This window comes from Periophthalmus magnuspinnatus, chromosome 19, assembly GCF_009829125.3.
Source record: "Periophthalmus magnuspinnatus isolate fPerMag1 chromosome 19, fPerMag1.2.pri, whole genome shotgun sequence".
NCBI lineage: Eukaryota > Metazoa > Chordata > Actinopteri > Gobiiformes > Gobiidae > Periophthalmus > Periophthalmus magnuspinnatus.
In genome coordinates this window covers 9529877-9547673 of record NC_047144.1, presented here as the reverse complement: position 1 = coordinate 9547673, position 17797 = coordinate 9529877, and the positions used below count along the sequence as shown (strand labels likewise).

Genomic DNA, 17797 nt, shown 5'->3' with positions numbered 1-17797 from the left:
ATGTGACCAGTCATATGAGGACCCTGATGGCACTCTCATACAGCAGTTCAATGTCTCCTTATAAACATTAACCCGTACCAAAGTGGGGACTTCAAATTTCCACTACACTCTGTACTTAATTAGGCAATCGGTTGTCTTTAACTTTTTAATCCCATGAAAATAATCGATTCTTGGTGAACGAAGTCTATCATCAAGAAGGCCAACACAGAAAATGAGTTTCATATAAAAGTGTTTATCAAAATAAAACAGTTCCACATAGCTATACACCACACAAACTGGACAACAGGGATCTGCTGGTGAGATCAACTTTAAGTTAGAAGTAAACAACATAGGTTTACACTAAAGCACAAGGCAAAAGCACTGAAATAAGAAACAATACAACTTTTTTTTGGCTTAATTAGAATGGACCTGATTACAGAGAGATTTCCAGAGGCTGCCATAGTGTGATTTCCTGAGGTTAGCCACATTCACTGTTACTTTGTATGTGCAAGTCTTACATAGACTTTGACAGAATGTTGAACTGTAGAAATGATCCCAGTGTTTCTGCCCGTTAGTTTCCATTAGTAACAAGGCACAGGCATATCTATATTCATACAAGCATAAGCATCTCAAGTGCACACAAGCAATTGATTCAAGAAATGTTAGATTTTTTTTTTTGATGATCCAGAGATTTCATCAGGCCGACTTACGTCTCATTGGCCCTACCATGTCAAGAGCGCAAACATTTTACAATGACTACACTCCTGGTCTGTGTATGTAAAAAATTCAGCCTGTTTTCTGGCACATCTTTGTATTTTGACAAAAGGTAAATTAGTCCATTAAACTGATTATGCCTTTCATACAATAAGCTTTTTTAATATGTAAAATGCTAATAATTGGCATGGGTTGCTGCAATAGTTGGACATTACTTTCAATATTTTAATTGGATAAATTAAAAACCTGATAATACTAACCCAGTTATCAATAGTTCAGGCACAAACATTGGGTTTTAAAAAGGCATTCTGAAACAGAAAAATACTTGCAGGGCAAGAAGGCATTCATACATTTACACTGAACCAAGCGGACGGCAAAATATTTTCATATAAATTTCTCAAAACCCATATTTGATATGAATGTATTTATATTTCAGGGCATATAAAATTGCGCAAGGAAAATGTAGTGGATAGAAATAAATGCCAATTGCAACCTGTATATTTTTCCTTAAAGCTAAATTACAACTTGATGAATAACAGGTCTTTTGGGATTTGCCATTTTCTTTAAGTTCATCAGAACAGTACTGACCGACTAAATTACATGGTCATAAACAGGAACAAAGAGTAATATTTACCCTAGTACAAGCAAGCCCCACTATGCATTGACATTTAGTATATATTAATATATAAGATGCTATATGGAAAAATAGGAATCTTATAAATGTAGATTGTTCCCAACTCACAAGTGTAAAGCATAATTAGAATATCTCACACAAAAAATGCAGCAATGACCAAAACCTTTTAACAAATTAATGACAAAGCCCTGAGAGAGGATAACAGGACTGGGTCAAACCAGGCACATTATTACAAACAGTTGTGTTTTTAAAAGGCATCAGTGGCCCCAGCACTCGCCCTTGACATAAAGTATGTGGAGGTCCTCAGGTCTGCTGGTTTCCCCATTGGCTTGCCATAGGCCGACGAAGCAGCTCCTCCACATGACGAGCCACATCCATCGTGTCCTCCAGGTCAAAGTCTCCGTCAGCGTCCAGCATGGCCTCACTCCTGACAGACCACAGATAAGATCAGGAAAGGGCACTCAAACAAAAAACAACAACAAAAAACACATCAATATTAGTTTTATTATCGATTAGAGCTAGATTTACAGATTTAGGTAGATATATTTTTAAAACTACAAACTACCAAATTGGACCATTGTGGAAGAGTTTTAGAATGATCTTGATCTATATCACAAGGCCTATAGGGTCATATAGTACTCACTGAGGAACTACCATTATTTTTGAAAACTGAAAACGTACATTCATTTGTATACAAAAAAAAGTGTAATCATTGTTGTGGTGTTAAAATTGTTGAGTATTATGTTTTTTTTCCCTCTCTCGTATTTAAATAAGAGTTTCACATTGAAGTATTGTCAAAGTTGGCATAGATCGGTATGTTATGTACTCAAAGCGAACCAGCGAGAATACTTTGGGTGCTTACATGGAGGGGTAAACGGTGAAGCTGCTTGGGTGGCTGGAAGAAGGAGATGTAGTCTGGTCCATGAAGGAGGGAGGTTCAGGGTTGGGGCTGGTAAATCTGACAAAGACACAATGAAAGCATGATTTTTGTTTATTACTTTTCTCTCAAACATTGTGTTGAATACTGTGTGTTACAAACATTAAAGTGAACTTGTTTCTCAGTAAGAACGTGACACATACTTATTTTAAGATGTCTACACTGGAACCTGCTACTTCAGTTACATGATACGAGTATTCATCTTTCGATTGACAAGTCGCCTTGTAATACATCTTTTCAGTGACTGCAAGTATCTTTTTAGTGACGTATTCTACCTTCCTGTAAACAATTAACGGTATATCAATTCATGAGCTTGTACAGACAGTATGTAAAATTTGTTTAAATCCTTAGGACCAGACTTCTATAGATATGCCCTGGGAAAGAGGCCTAGTACTGGAAGGCTCCTTTGTAATGTAACATGCATGTGCCTGCTGTCTGTACCTACTCTTCTGATATCAGATAAAATTTCTTTCAACGTTATACCATGTCTGCAATCACTTCCTTCACAATTACACACAAGTTTAGTCATCCACATCAATGGAACAACAATGTTAACAAAAATTTTAAAGTTAAATACTGTCTTGTATCGTGAATGCAATTACTTGTATTGTTATGAAATTTTAAAGTCTCGTTACCAATACAATTTCCTTTTCATATTGTAGCATTATATGGTTTGAAAATTTTACTCACTCTGGAACAACCTGTTTGATCTGCGGTTTGACATATCCATCAACAGGTGCTTTAGCTGTAAAAGAATGGTATAATTGTTTTAACCACACTAAAGTATTGTTAAAGTAAAATGTATATGTACTTACAAAGGGGGGGGGTGTAGTACTTAGCAAACACTTCGTTTTTAGGTTTATCCGGATACAGAAACAGCAGGTGATTGAGGTCACTGATGCGGTCAGCGAGTGAACGAATGGTGAAGTCCCTGGTGGTGTAAGGCAGTAGATTCCAGACCAGCCTCTCCCCTGTCACAAAACACGATTAGAACCTAGGAACGCATTCAACAGCAGTAAAACCCTATAATTGCATTTAACAGGTCAAAGCTGACATTATTGTAATTAAAAAGGATTGTTGTGGTTGATCAGCAACCTGATTTGTTGGGGTTCTCAGCTACCCAGGCAATGGTGATGCCTCCAATCTCTGAGTCACTAAAGCGAAGCAGAAATGTCCCATTGGGTTTGGACAGAAGCATGTCCTGAGCCTGCTGCTTGTTGACAAAGCCCAAGATGGCCCTTTTCAAAACACATACACATACATTGAATATTTTCAGACATCAGCTTCAAAATACAATGGTACATTATCGTGAATATAAATATATACCATCTTAAAGAAAAAAAAACTAACCCATCATTCCAGTGAGGCTTTAGGTGCTTTTTCATGAGCTCAACAACTCCATCAAACCATTGCCAAAAGGTAAAGTTGCGTCCAGGCAAGCTCTCCTGTGAATGCAAAACAAGCCACATTATCAGACTGCTGTCGTGTAAAATCTAGCACATTTAGGAAACTTTACCCTGTTGAACTGGGCCCAGGACATGGTCATGTTGCGAAAGTCTTCAGGATTGTTACTAGTGCTGCTGAACGCCTTTTGAGCCAAAAACACCAGGTTATCCTCAGACAGGCCTCGCGTGCTGTGCATCTCCGCCTTGTACTTCATGTCCAGAGCCTCACAAAGCTGTGACCACAGTACTTTGTCTGGGACAATGAAAGGCACCCGACCCTGAGAAGAGAATATCACCAACATCCACTGTCAGACCCAAATTGGTCTCTGGATTTATTTATGATTTGTGAAATAAATAATAATTATTGTTATTTTTATGTATTGTTAAAAATGCAGGGCAGTTTGTTGTTAAATAATTGTTATTAAATTAATGAAGATAAAATTCATACTGACTGGCTCAGCAAAGGCGTTGTCCCACAGGACTGTAGCTGTGGCGTTGTTGTCTTGGCTACCATGAACTATCACCACCACTGGTAAAGACAAAGTCTGTTTGGCAAAAGACAAGAGCGATTCACCTACATTACCCTTACTGAAAGTGAATGAGCACAAACAGACACTTCTGTTTCTTATTGATATATCACGCCCTCTGCTGGGCTTTTGATGTGTCTTTTAATAGAATCACACATTTGTACAAATTAATTGTGCAATATTATACTGTGCTGTACAACACAACATAGTACTATATAGTGCAATGTAAGTATATCCTTACCTTGACATGGAAGACAAGTTCATTGCCCCCAACACTAAACTGCGATTCAAACAGGACGGTGAACTTCTCCTCTGTGACTGACTCAGCACCGCGGCGATCTGAGCGTTTGATCCTCTTTAGGGACTGTCAAAGCAGAGTTATATAAATACTTGCATGGGCCACTTTCACTGTTCATTAAAATAAACATTCTCTTTGGTAAAAGATTGGAGGTGCATCTCACATGGTATTAACAGGTGTTAAAAATGTTGCCTATGTTCACAGTCAAATCACATTTAAAGATTATGTCATAAGCTATATATATTTTTATTAGTTGTAAATGTACCTATAACTTTATGAATACCTGCCGACTGTTTGAAGGCAGTGGTGAAAGCACTGAATAAACCTCTGTACATAAATGAATGTCAAACAAAGCAGTACCACTGATGCACTACCATGTTTCTGAAGTGAGCACTGAGCGTCCCTGTGGCCTGGTGATACTCCATCACACAGTTGTTGTTCAGGATCTCTCCACTGCTTTCACTGGAAACAGAGTATTAGCAGCAGAACAATCATATGTGTAGAAGACAGTGAGTGTATCTCACCTGTGTGTGCTTTCATTCTTTAACAGCGCTTTGGCCTGCTGCTCACTCACAATTACAGCTTTGACCTGAGGTGGATTCATGTGGACATTTAGTTTTCCACCCACTAGGAGGCGCACAGTGGCTGCAAACTTGGTCTGAGTCTTTAACACCTGGGGTGGCTGCTTTTCAATGATGAATGTGCTAACAACAAATATCAAATTATTATTTTATTATTTTACATTACAAAAACAAGAAAACATTGTAGAGCCCGGACCTTGTGACAAGCGCCGAAATGATGTCTGTGATATCAGCGTTGAGTTTGATCAGTAGCTCTTCCATGGGGCCAGGCAGAGGCAGCTGCTGCGTCAGGTGTTCACAGCGACGGATCTGCTGCCTGTTCTGCCAGATGAGGTCAGCCAGTTTCTCACACCTCAAAACAAAAGGAAGACACATGCAGTGCACGGTTAAGTTTCGTTGCCCACCCCAAGAAAGTTCACAAAGCAAACATTACCAGGACTGAAGTACATCCAGGCCCCCTTCGTGTGGACCGCCATTGCCGGCCAGCTGCTGTCTTCTCTTCCACTGGATGAGCTCCTCATCCAGAATTAGCGTCTGCTGTTTTCTCAAGAGAGTCAAGGTCTTCTGGTGTTGCTCGGACAGATCCTTAAAAACACATCAACAACCACACAAACATCAAAGTACACATCAAAACTAAGTAAAAATTAATGTCAAGATATAATCAACCAAAATTGTGAGGTTGAAGAGCGGACATGATGCAGACATTTGCATGTCATGCTACAAAAAGTACAGGACAAGTACTGTACTTACAAGTCTGTATTTCTGGAGCGTGCTGGCCTCTCTGGTGAGCCAGGACTCCACTGTGGCTCTCTTACTCTGGAGGGCCGGCTCTCTCTGAGTGCGCTCAGCGGCTGGCAGGGAGGCAAGGCTGCTTATCTGAGCTAAAGTACAAAACAGACAGCATTACAATGAGGACAGGGAGGGCAAACAGGATTTTCTTCTTCCCTTTTCTTCTTCCCTTTTCAGTGGATGTAACAAATATTGCCATGCCGACACAAAAAAAAAAATCCTTTCTCAGTGTAGATTTTACATGCACAATTTTAACGAATAATTATTCAAAACACACAAGAGCAAGCTCCAAGCAACGGTCTTTGCACCTTGAAAATGCCTCACAACATTAAATAGGGATATAAATGAGGTTTATAAGGTTTCTGTATGTGGCAGTGTACATATTGTAGTCTGCAAATGTTACCTTGAATGCGAAGGTTCTCTTGATATTGAATGATAAAGTACTCCTGGCTGTGCTGAAGCTTCCTGAGCTCATTTTCAGTCTCTTGAGTGGCCAGCCGCAGCTCCTCAAAGGCCTGGTTGATCTGCTGATGGCGCTGGGACAGCGTATCCATGGACTGACCCTCTGCACCAGAACTCGCCTGTCAACAAACAACACGAAATGAGTCATTTCAACCACTGCCTCCAAACATACTACAAAACTATAAATCTAAAAATGATCTTTGAGTAATTCAGGCAAATTTTACAGTATCCTACAAAATCAATTAAGTATTAGTACTCTATTGTATTTGTTACCATAGCGCTCTCATTGAGTCCTGTACTGGAAAAGGTTGGACTGGAGGACTTGCTGGTATAACTCCAGGGTAAACGTTCTACTGATGTTTATTTTTAGAAACACGTTTACACAATTGTTTCAGAGCAATGGGAGTTCTAATAAATGTTTAAAAGAGTTGCCCTTTATAACATTTTAATGTTTCATTCATTTAATACAGCTATGTTCAAGAGTTAAATCTTGAAAAATAATTAGCCTTTTTAGACATTTGTCTGTTTACTCAGTTTACTGTAATATTCAACATGGTGGAATTGAACTTACATTTGTAGCATCTTGAACTAGCCTCTTCTCCGACTGCAAGATGTGTCGAATACAGCGCACAAGCTCCAATGGACAGCGGTCATATGTGCTCTGAACAAACATGGAACAGTTATGATCTGTTATTCTGCGTTCATAAAAAGCCAACCATAATATTAAATGCCAGAATAATTAGGTAGAAAAATAAACAAGAATAGCATAAAGCAATGGGATGATATTACAGTCTTTCCTCTTTAGCATTTAATAAACAAATACAATTCCAGTAGTTTTACAAGGGGGCATGCATACAGTAGTGGAGCAGTAAAGCATTTCATAGTTGATTAGGGTGTCTCTCTCACTCTCACGACCTCACCAAAATAGTAACACTAAAATTTTATACTGTGGGGAAATTTGTGCTCCAATGTATTGTCCAGTTCAAGTTAGTGAAGTTTCTGTCTACTATTTTGGGACAAATATGCTCCTAAACCTATTAATTTCCATGCCCATAGACCTATCCACTCAGAAAAGAACCATACCTTTAACTGGTTGGCATAGTGACCGAGTTTAATCTTGAGTAGAAAACCATCCTCTCCTCCCTGAAGCTGAGCCTTCTTCTGGAGCTCTGCCACAAGACTGTCCAGCAATCGCTTGGCTTTGACCTCCTCTCCGGGGTTTTCCAACTCTACCGAATCCCTGCAGAAGACACAGTCCACTCATGGCAAAGACTGACAGTGGAAGAACAATAGTTGAATGACTTGACAACAAAAATCTGCCTACCATAGCTGGTTTTCAATCCACTGAGCCAGGTAGTGTCGCACCTCAATGGGAAAGTGCTGTCCATACAGGGCTTGCATCTGGTGTAATGCATCACCTTGCAGTTGCTGGGCTTGGATCCACATAGCCATTGTGCCACTGAAAAAGAGACACAGAAAATTAAGATGTGACATGTGATATACGATGTGGACCACCCAGGAATTAAACCTGATGAGCAAGTTTCATACAGAAATGTAATGGACTTATACAATAACGACTTGCAAACCTATAATCAATGGTTAATTCTAATGTTTTATCCTAATGAGGTAAACTGAAGAGTATTGTGATGCACTAGTAATCAAGTTTCAGAGGCGTTTTCTTAGCTTGTTGTAGCAGCTACGTTAGCTCGGCACTAAACTTTTGGTATTTTATATGCGCTTTACACAGAAACAGAAGAGAAACTGGTTGGCTCTTACGCAGCATAAGTAGCACTCCGTCCAGTCGCTGTTTGTAGAAAAGTCCACACCGCTGGAGCTGGGGCCAGGGGCGCTCATGCTACGGCTACATGCTCCTTCCTCTTCCTCTGGAGCAGCTGCGCCAACCACGGAAGTACAACAGGCAGACTTCTCGAGGCTTCGCGTGTCCACATCAGGCAGAGCTGGCTCTCACTGTGCTGTCGCTAGATGGCGCAATCCTACAGGCTATGAGTTCTGGCGCACACGTAGCCTATGCGTGTCCAAAACCTGCCTCCTCGAAGTAAATGTTTCAGGTTTGTATTTACTGTGTTTCAGACATCACAACATTCTTTAAGCCAGTCTGGGGGAAAACTAAGATGAAGATTGTTAAAATGCAGATTTCTGTTGTAATACATGAGTTCATGGGTCAGTAACAGAAACGATCAGGTGCATTTACCTTTTACTTATTTCATGTCAAAGTACTCTACACTGTTATCAATAAACTGTCCCCGTCTGGGAGTATGACATAATCACTTCTAACATCTGAAAATCACCAAGAGCAAAATGATAAACAGAGGTGCACCAGAACATTCTGAACTCTTCCCTAGGTAAAAAAAAAAAAAAAAAAAAAAAAAAAAGAAAGAAATATATATCTTAATGGGTCCACACTGTCCCTTTGGAGGATCCTTTTTCTTGCTTTGGGCCTGGGGTACCCTTTGGAGATTAGAACCAACACACTGATGCATCATTGTTAAAATCTGGGTGCTCCCAGGTTGTGAACTACCAGGCTGAAGAAAACTTACTAACAGCTTCATCCCAGATGTAAGCCTAAATCAGTAACACAATAGGACCACAATAACAGACTCTGCAAATTGTTATTGTATTGCTATTCCTATTTCCATAAATACTCTGCTATTGTTTTAATGTTGGCTCACTGCAGTGTCATCTCTCCACATTCTTCTGTCTATCCTCACCCCAAGGCATGCCCAGGCTATGCACAAGATTAAGAATTACCAGTATATTATTATGTAAATAAGCTAGCTGTAACTAAACTGTCACTTAAACAGTTCAATTTTGGCCTTAACAATGAGTAAGACTTTTTATATACTGAGCTACTATTGAGTTTCATAATTCTGATAAAGCAAAGGTCAAAGATAAAATAGTCTCAAAATGTGTGAACTAGACTTTATTAAAGTGAATATTAAGCTAGTGGTTCAACAAAGAATATACAAACAATTGTGAAAATCTTCTGTGTTTACCTTGAAAACAAAATGACAATTTAGAGTTTAATGTGAGAAATAATGACATAAGGAAGTCATCAGCCCCCGTGTCCCACCTGTGTGCTGTGAACTTTATCAGTGATGGGGTTTCTGTGGATCTCTGTTTAGACATATACACTCACATTTGCACATGTAATCAACAAATAAAGTACAATACAACAGATCAAACAAATGCACACAGTAAAATAATGTGTGGACACTGGAGGGTGATAGGATGGAACAGAACAGTTATTCAGTGGATAATAGTTGAAATAATTGGTGTTCAAAGAGGCTGCAGCAGTCACAGTTAGGCTACAGATAAGGAGTCAGGTGACATGTTAAAAACAAACATAGATCTAGCTTTAATAATGAAAGGAATATCTTCAGGTGTGGGGCAGTGTGCGATGCAGTGAGTTTATATCATGTCCATTCATTTTGAATATGTGCTGAATAGACACATTGAGGAACATGCATTTTTGTTCAGTATGGCGTTATACCGATATTTGATCATTTGGTCACATTTATTCTTTGTTCCAACAGTTTCATTTCATCATTTCAGATATTTCCCTCATAGATCTTGCAAATAAATGAAACATAAATCTAAGGATAGTGTGGTGTAATGTGTTGTGTGTAACTCAGACTAATCACTGTCTCTGTCCTGGTCTTCATCCTTCTGCAGCTCCTCATGGCTGTCCTCTTCGTCAGGATCCTCAGCCTCTTCTACTTCATCATGCTCCTCCTCTTCGTCTCCACCTCCGTTCATCATCTCCATCTCTACCTCCACCGCCTCGTTCTGCAGCTCAGCGTCCACCTCGCTGAAGGCCTCTCCATCCTGGGACACCTCTATCATCTCTGTGCCCTGCACCACCTCTACTGCCCCCTCACGGAACTTCTTGACATGGAAGGTGAACGGAGGCACCTTGTAGACGGCGGTCTTGGATCGGGCGTAAACTACATGGTCTGGAGTGAAAGCCTTCTTCACCTTGTCCCGGGACGTCTGCATCTTCTGCTTGCGCTCAGGGTTTACAGACATGCGTGTTCCCAGCTTGCCCATCTTCTTCTCAATGTTGTGGCGTGTCTTCTCCAGGTTCTCTTTGGTTTTTTGCCTGGTCTTCTCCAGGTTTTCCTTTGTTTTCTGTTTGGTTTTCTCTATGTTCTCCTTGGTTTTTTGTTTTGTTTTCTCAATGTTTTCTTTGGTCTTCTGCTTGGTTTTTTCAATGTTGTCTTTAGTTTTTTGCCTCGTCTTCTCCAAGTTTTCCTTGGTCTTGGCCCTGGTCTTGTCCATCTTCTCCTTGGAAAAGACAGTCTTTAAAGTTTGCACACGTTGCAGGCTGCTGCGTTTGATGCGCTCGGCCCGTGTCTCCTCCAGTATGTCCTCAACATCCACACCCTCTTCATCTGAGGACAGGTCCACGTGGGGCTTGTCCGTGCTCTGTCCTGCCTCCTCTCCTCCCTCCTCCGTTGCCTCCTTGAGCTCCAGCATACTGCCACCTCTGCTCCCAGCCACAGACTCAGAGGTCTTCATAGATTTGGAGATGCTGAGTCTGGAGGGGAGCTTCACATCATCCTGTAGGAACACAAATAAGAAAAAATAAATTAAGTAAGTTATTAGCAAATACACAAGTACAAATATTGCTTTTGAGCAAAGATGCAATATGGTGTTTTATTGTTATAAAGGTAAGAGTGGCTGCTTGTTCGTACTAAGACTGAATATAACCTTGTAGTTAGTTGAATTGTTGAATTGCATGGTGGAGTGTTTCTCAAACTGTATATGTGAACTTGTTCTCTTCAGTTTTATCCTACTTTCTCTCATCTCATTCTTTGGGTGAGTTCTTGGTTAGAACTTCCAAAGCAATTGTCAAGTCATATTTTAGATCCGGCAAAGTTTTTTTAGCTGGTACTTGGTGTGAAAAGTTTTGAGAACAACTGGCATAGCATAGTGGTTACAAATCTGTGATGTTTTTGTTTTATTTTTGCTCCACTGTTGTTACCAGGCCATACAAAGACATTCATAGCAGCCTGTTCTCATTTGTGTCCCCGTATCCTCATGAATGTAATGCTCTAACTTGTTCGTGAAAAGCTGCTATGGAGTGGCTTCCTTTTTCCATTCTGCAGGCAACTGCTTGAGCAATTATGTCCCTAAACGTCTGCAGGGCTCACAGTCCCAGCAAAACAGGAACACGCAGGGCCGGGACAAAAGCCCACCGGACGACAGGATGTGTGTAAGAGGGAGATCCCTTTGTGGAAACATGTGAATAATCGCGCAAGTGGAATTATACTTCAAACTCTCAGACTTCCATCTGGGCAGTAGAAAAACAAGTTGATGATGTAACCAGAAGTGTCAGTGTCCATTGTGTGGGCTACAGTTTAATTAGATCTTTATGAAGCCATTGTATTAGAGTACTGGAACCTCACCTTGGAGGAAGGTGGGCAGTCAGGCTTCAGGGCAGTATCAGAACATTTTCACTGCTCTCAAATACATGCACACATATACTGAGCGACTATGAACCATGAAGCTAGCTGTAGTCATCCAACATGCCACACATAAAAGGTACATTCAAGAGAATAGTAAGCTCAGAGGTGATAGACAGGAACTACACGGTAGACCTGCCTATGTATAACATTATTATTGACTGTACAAGCACACTCTAGACTGTATTTGTGTTTTCATGGAAATAAGCTTTGGGAAGTGGAGCATTCACCTTGGTGTTGACTTCCTGACCCTCCTCATTTAATGGGACATTGTTCTTCAAGCGGCTGCAGGAAGGTCTCTCAAAGCCATGGAAAATACTGTACAAGCTTGAGTTATGTGCTGGGCATGTGTATACCCTCTACTGCATGTGGTGAAGGAGGGAAAGCTGATTTTATGAGGGCACAATCATCGCTGTCTTGTGATTTCTTTCACCACAACACCAGTTACAACCCCTCTACCTCTGTTACTGTGTATGTTTGTGTTTCCATGGAAACACAGCCTTGCAATTATGTGAATTTATGTGGCCAGTGTTTGATTTTTTTTTTATCTGCATGACTCATGGCTCTTTGCGGTGCACTGTATTTTTTCTAACTGCGTAACAGAGTAACCACCATCAGTGTGCGAGCTAGGGACTTCCAGGCTAGAGCTGCATTCGTAACTTTCATTCATCAGACATTTTGATACTGTTTACTGCACTAATCTGAATTATCCTAATTTTCTTGAGAACAGCACTTTCTGTAAATTTCTTGAAATACATTTATTTCATTCAACACAAGCCGACATTGTGTTGAGAAGTTAATTTGATCACATGGGCAGTGTTTTGCTTTATTGGCAGTACAGTCCACTGGGTCACATGAGTCTAGCATGGTTCTGCTGCTGAGCCCTGATGTGGTTGTTTTGGGGAAGACACTGGTCTGACTTTGGGGCAGTTACACTTTCTTTCCAGTTTGTCCAATGCGTGCAGATTGATGGTGCTCCAGCAAACACAGGCTATATGGGGGTTTCCACGGCTGCACTAGTGAGGCCTGAAGCAGCTCCCAATTCAGTGCACCACACAGCTGAGGAAATAGTTTACAGCACCTGATGGCTCAGAAGGGGTGGCATCCAATTGAAAAACATATGACCATGTCATTATCAATAACATTTTACTACTATATAGTTCATTGGTACACAGCTCATAGTGCTAAAAAGTATTTGTTTTATCCTCCTTATCTATGCACACAATGACCAGTGGAATCATAAGACACTAGTGACTGTGAGTCAGCCCCATATGAGTCATCTGAAAAGGGTTTGAATCCTCACCAGCTTCACTTTAAAAAAATTTATTTAAGTATGTGTGCTGAGGAGTTGCTGTTACTGCAAAATATATATCACAGTGGAAATGATTGTGCACTTGGCTCCAGTGAGGGGAACATATGAAAAGTTAAGTTACAAAACATATAGTGATATTTAAATTACGGAGTTTTGTATTGTATATTACTTCTTTCATGCAATTATTTTCAGGTGAGAGCAGTTAAACTACTTCATGATAAAATACAGTCTTTAGTTCACTAATATTATCGGTAGCAGTATGTTGCAAAAGGAAATCACTTTTTAAAACACAATTATTTGTCTAAGCAAATGAAATTATGAATCTCAATGTTACCCAAAACAGGACTACATTCTCCCAAAGACTCTTTCCTTTTCACAATCAAACAAGTATGTGATGGCTGCTATTTTTAGACCCCCCCTCTGTTGTGTGTGAGCTCCCCCCCCACCCCCCCACCCCCCCACCCCCCATCCTCGCCCTGTCCCCTCAGTCGGACACACTCCAAACCTCATCACACAGGCTTCATGAAGACATTCTGCTCTTTACTCAAATATAAGCCTGAGATCTGATCTGGAAACAGTTAGGCCTTGCATTACCATTTATGGAGAGGTAGTGAAGAATGGCCTAAGAGTGATGAATTTACATGCACTGACTTGGAGCCTGAGAAATCCCAGACAGCTGCTAGCGTATTTTTGAATCCTTTGAAGGTGTGTTTAGAAGAACTCCAATAATTTGGTAATTTTGGTTATGTAAAGTATGCCCAGACCAAAACACTACAGGTGTGTGTTTCTATGGCAGTGATCTCAGTTTCATTACTGGTTACTTGAAATGTAGACCACAAGTTAATCTTGATCAAGGCATTGTTTATTTCTAGTATCATCTTTGCTGTTTTGCCTTTGTGCTTAGTTATCCTAGTTATATCCTTCAAGTTCAAGTTTCTACCTATATTTAGAAGATCTTGGTATTTGAAGGTACATACTTGTAAGGTGTTGTTAGGTGTAACTCTGCAGTCTAGGAGATCACTTGTATGTCCACTCACATTACACAGATTTGGTGATGTAGTTGCTCAACATATTATAGCACAGCACAATTCAAATAACCCTAAATGACTCGGTTTTCATTGTTTGCAGATGTCACAGGTGTTTCAGGGAAATAGAATGAATGGGTTGTTGTGGATAGAAATAGTCATGAGGCAGGGATCTTTGCGGGCCGTGGAGGAGTCTGGATGCTGGGATGGGTGCATTTTTCTGAAGGGTGGAGACATGGAGGAGCGGAAAACAAGGCTGTGACTGGTTCCACATGAGGAAGAGGCAGAAGCAGAGCATGCTTACACCATATATCAGCTGTCTAAATAAAGTCCCATTGCATCCACACCACACACACATATATATTCCATGTGGGGGGTAAACACGGATTCTTATGTAATTGATAGCTTCATGACTAAAGGCCTGTACTATAAAGTAGGACTCATAAAGGTTTTGGTAACTGTGTATTGCCAGGAACAAAACAATATGATACTGTGTGCAGAGGGAGCTAGTCTGCCTCTTGAATAAATAAGTGAATCCTTATGCCCTTGTTGCCAGTTCCAAAAAAGTCAGCATTTTGAATTAGTGAAAGCCAGAGAAAGGCATTTCAGGGGGAGTTTCTCTTACACAGGGCCAAGCCCTTGGCAACAACAGCCACAATCTGCACAAGTTTGACATCTGACTGTGCTTATGAGAGCGGAATGTATTGGGAAATCTGTCTAACTATCTCTCTCAACCAGGCACCTAATGAAATGAATACCTGGATGTGATGATGGAAATTGGATGACGATTTATGGGTCTAGAACATAAAAACAATGCAATGTGGCATGTCAGGTCAGGAATGCTCCAGTTTGCAGAATACAAGGTCTAACTAACACTTGGAAAGAGTAAGGAGAACCACTGAGTCAGGGCTGGAAACTCTGAATCTTCTTACACCATTGTGCAAAAAGCTACGAACTATTCCACATCACCCCCGGGCCGATGCACTGCGCTCTGTTCTGTCTCTACCGGGCACAACTTTGAGGGGGCCTGTGGTATTTTCCATCTCCTTAATAAAAAGAAGCTGATGATGTGGGGGCCAAGGATGACGCAGTGTGTAGAGTTCACATGTGAAGACTTGTATTTTTAGAGTCATGAATATTGTACTTAGGGAAGAAAATATCTTCAGGCAGTGAAGTACATTTAACAACCATGTGAAGGGGACTGGGCATGAGAAGAGCAGTGGACAGGCATGACAAGACCATGTCCTATGAGATTTTTTTTCAATGGACAATCTAAATGAACAATTTTAAACATTTAAATTTGCATCTTAAAATATATAAAGTACGCACCAAACAAAGGACAACAGATGAAAACTAGCACTTTAGCTAACCCTTGCATATTACACAGTTACTGTTGGTCAGTATGCACTGTCTGTGTAATAAATAAATAAATAAATAAATAAATAAATAGAAAAATATTATTTGATGCAGCAACCTTTCACACTTGAAACTTCATATAATTATTGGATTTACAAGTATGGCCAGGAATGAACTAACCCAAGATCTACCCAGAATTAAATTAGGTACACATAAACTAGGTAAAGGCCCCAAATTAAATCTGGACAGTACTGCAAATAGTTCTGAGTACCACCTGTAAAACATTTGTAATACTATAAAATGTTATAACTTGTCTTTTTGCACACAGGCCTCATCTTCTCACAGGACATCCTCACACAAGACTCACCCTCACACAAGACTCACCCTCACACAAGACTCACCTCCCACAGGACTCACCCTCACTCAAGAATCACCTTCAGACAGGACTCACCTCTCACAGGATTCACCCTCTTACAGGACTCACCCTCACACAGGACTCACCTCACACAGGACTCACCCTCACATAGAATTCAGCCTGTCACAGGACACACCCTCACACAGGACTTACCCAGAGGATTTCCCCCTCTCACAGGACTCACCTCTCAAAGGACTCCCCCTCACACAGGACTTACCAGAGGACTCCCCCTCACACAGGACTCTCCCTTTCACAGCACTCACCCTCTCACAGGACTCACCTCTCAAAGCACTCACCCTCACATAGGACTTACCTTGAGGACTCCCCCTCACATAGGACTCTCCCTCTCACAGGACTCACCCTCTCAAAGAACTCACCCTCACACAGGACTCACCTTCTCACTGGACACACCTTCACACATATCTCCCCTTCAGGACTCACCCACAGGACTCACCCTCACACTGAGCTCACCCTCTCAATGGACACACCCTCACACAAGTCTCACCCTCTCATAGGACTCACCCTCTCACAGGACCCTCCCTCTCACAGGACTCACCCTCACACAGGGTTCACACAGTGAGTAAACTGACCTGGTAGATCATGACTTTGAAGTTCCGTCTCTTCAGCAGCTCTGCCTCGTTGGTCTCCAGTTTCTTGATCTGGCCTCCTTGTTTGTCAAGAGTGGCTCGGACCGTTTTCACATTGACGCTGACCTTGCGCACCTTCTCCATCATCTTGTTTACGCTGTTGGAGGTGGTGTTGTGGCTCTTGGCCAGTTTGAGCAGCTCTCCCTGGATGGAGGTGACAGAGCGCTCCATCTCCTGCTGTCTGGTCTCCAGGCCGCTCTGTGTTTGCTGGATCTGGTCTACGGCCCCAATGATCTTGTCGAGCAGAGAGAGCACCATGGCCCCATTCATGGGCTGATCTGCAGGAGGCTGTTCCATGACCTGCTTAGCCTCTGAACCTGCAGAGGGCTCTGTCTTCCCCTCAGCTGGCTCTTCATCGTCTGAGGGAGGCAGGTTGATTTCGTCGTCTGAGATCTCAGTCAGTGTCTGTGGCTCTAGAAGGACGCTGGGTTGCTCCATTGTTTCCATGGCTGCCATGTTTGTAGATATGAGCTAATAAATTCCTGTGTAATATTGTCAGGTCCTATCAGAGCTGCTGCTCCTGACCCTCTGCTTGGTTCTCTGGTCCTTGAAGCAATTGGAGTGAGTGTGGATGGGAATGCCACAGCAGGCAGAGAAACCTCCAGGCAAGCATCAGCCCACTGTCTTTTTTCTCTCTGGCTCCCCCCTTTTTTCCACTGCACACTTCTCCACTCTGGGCCCTCCCCTTCAGCGGGGCCTGGCCAGCCCTGCACCCGCCTCAGTGTTCTGTCAATGTGGTAGAAATGTTCAACTCTACAAGCTCAGGCACAGCTCAAGGAAGGAATGCCCAGAACTGTTTTGACTGCCTTTGTCTCAGCATCATAGTTGTGGTTATTTGTCAAACACGTGGGTACATTACAAAGAAGAACAGAAGAGTTGTGATACTAAGGAGAGAATGACTTTAACATTTTAAATATCACTGTGCTAGTCACTGTATATGTTGAAGTGGTTCTGCCAACAATGAAGCCTTTGCCTCTAACCAGTTCATCCTTTTATCAAATGCAAATAATGTAGCATAGACTGAGAGATTCTAAAATTACAGTTTACTCTTGTGAACTACAGTGCTAGTCAGTACTTGCATTCTTTCATCTATGAAAGTTGTTTCTATGTCTTATCGCAGAAATTATGATGAAAAATACATGGCATACCACACTGAAGCGTGGGGATGCAGTGAAAAGCTCATGTAGTCT

General features: G+C 41.4%; 2 protein-coding genes across 2 annotated transcripts; both read right to left on the bottom strand.

Annotated features, from left to right (window-relative positions):
* Positions 1-216: 216 nt before the first annotated feature.
* LOC117387783 (signal transducer and activator of transcription 5B-like) lies at positions 217-8284 on the bottom strand. Its single transcript, XM_033985350.2, has 19 exons — positions 8143-8284; positions 7691-7825; positions 7450-7606; positions 6938-7027; positions 6308-6485; positions 5866-5996; positions 5549-5700; positions 5312-5467; positions 5059-5238; positions 4909-4996; positions 4478-4600; positions 4162-4254; positions 3781-3987; positions 3615-3709; positions 3360-3502; positions 3080-3235; positions 2955-3009; positions 2190-2285; positions 217-1754 (listed from the first exon to the last, which is right to left on the bottom strand). The coding sequence occupies exons 2-19, from the start codon at positions 7816-7818 to the stop codon at positions 1631-1633; spliced, it is 2352 nt and encodes a 783-aa protein (XP_033841241.1). The 5' UTR covers positions 7819-7825; positions 8143-8284; the 3' UTR covers positions 217-1630.
* Positions 8285-9281: 997 nt separating this feature from the next.
* Positions 9282-17254, bottom strand: cavin1b (caveolae associated protein 1b). Its single transcript, XM_033985356.2, has 2 exons — positions 16551-17254; positions 9282-10947 (listed from the first exon to the last, which is right to left on the bottom strand). Exons 1-2 carry the CDS (start codon positions 17061-17063, stop codon positions 10021-10023), a joined length of 1440 nt encoding a protein of 479 aa, XP_033841247.1. The 5' UTR covers positions 17064-17254; the 3' UTR covers positions 9282-10020.
* Positions 17255-17797: the final 543 nt, after the last annotated feature.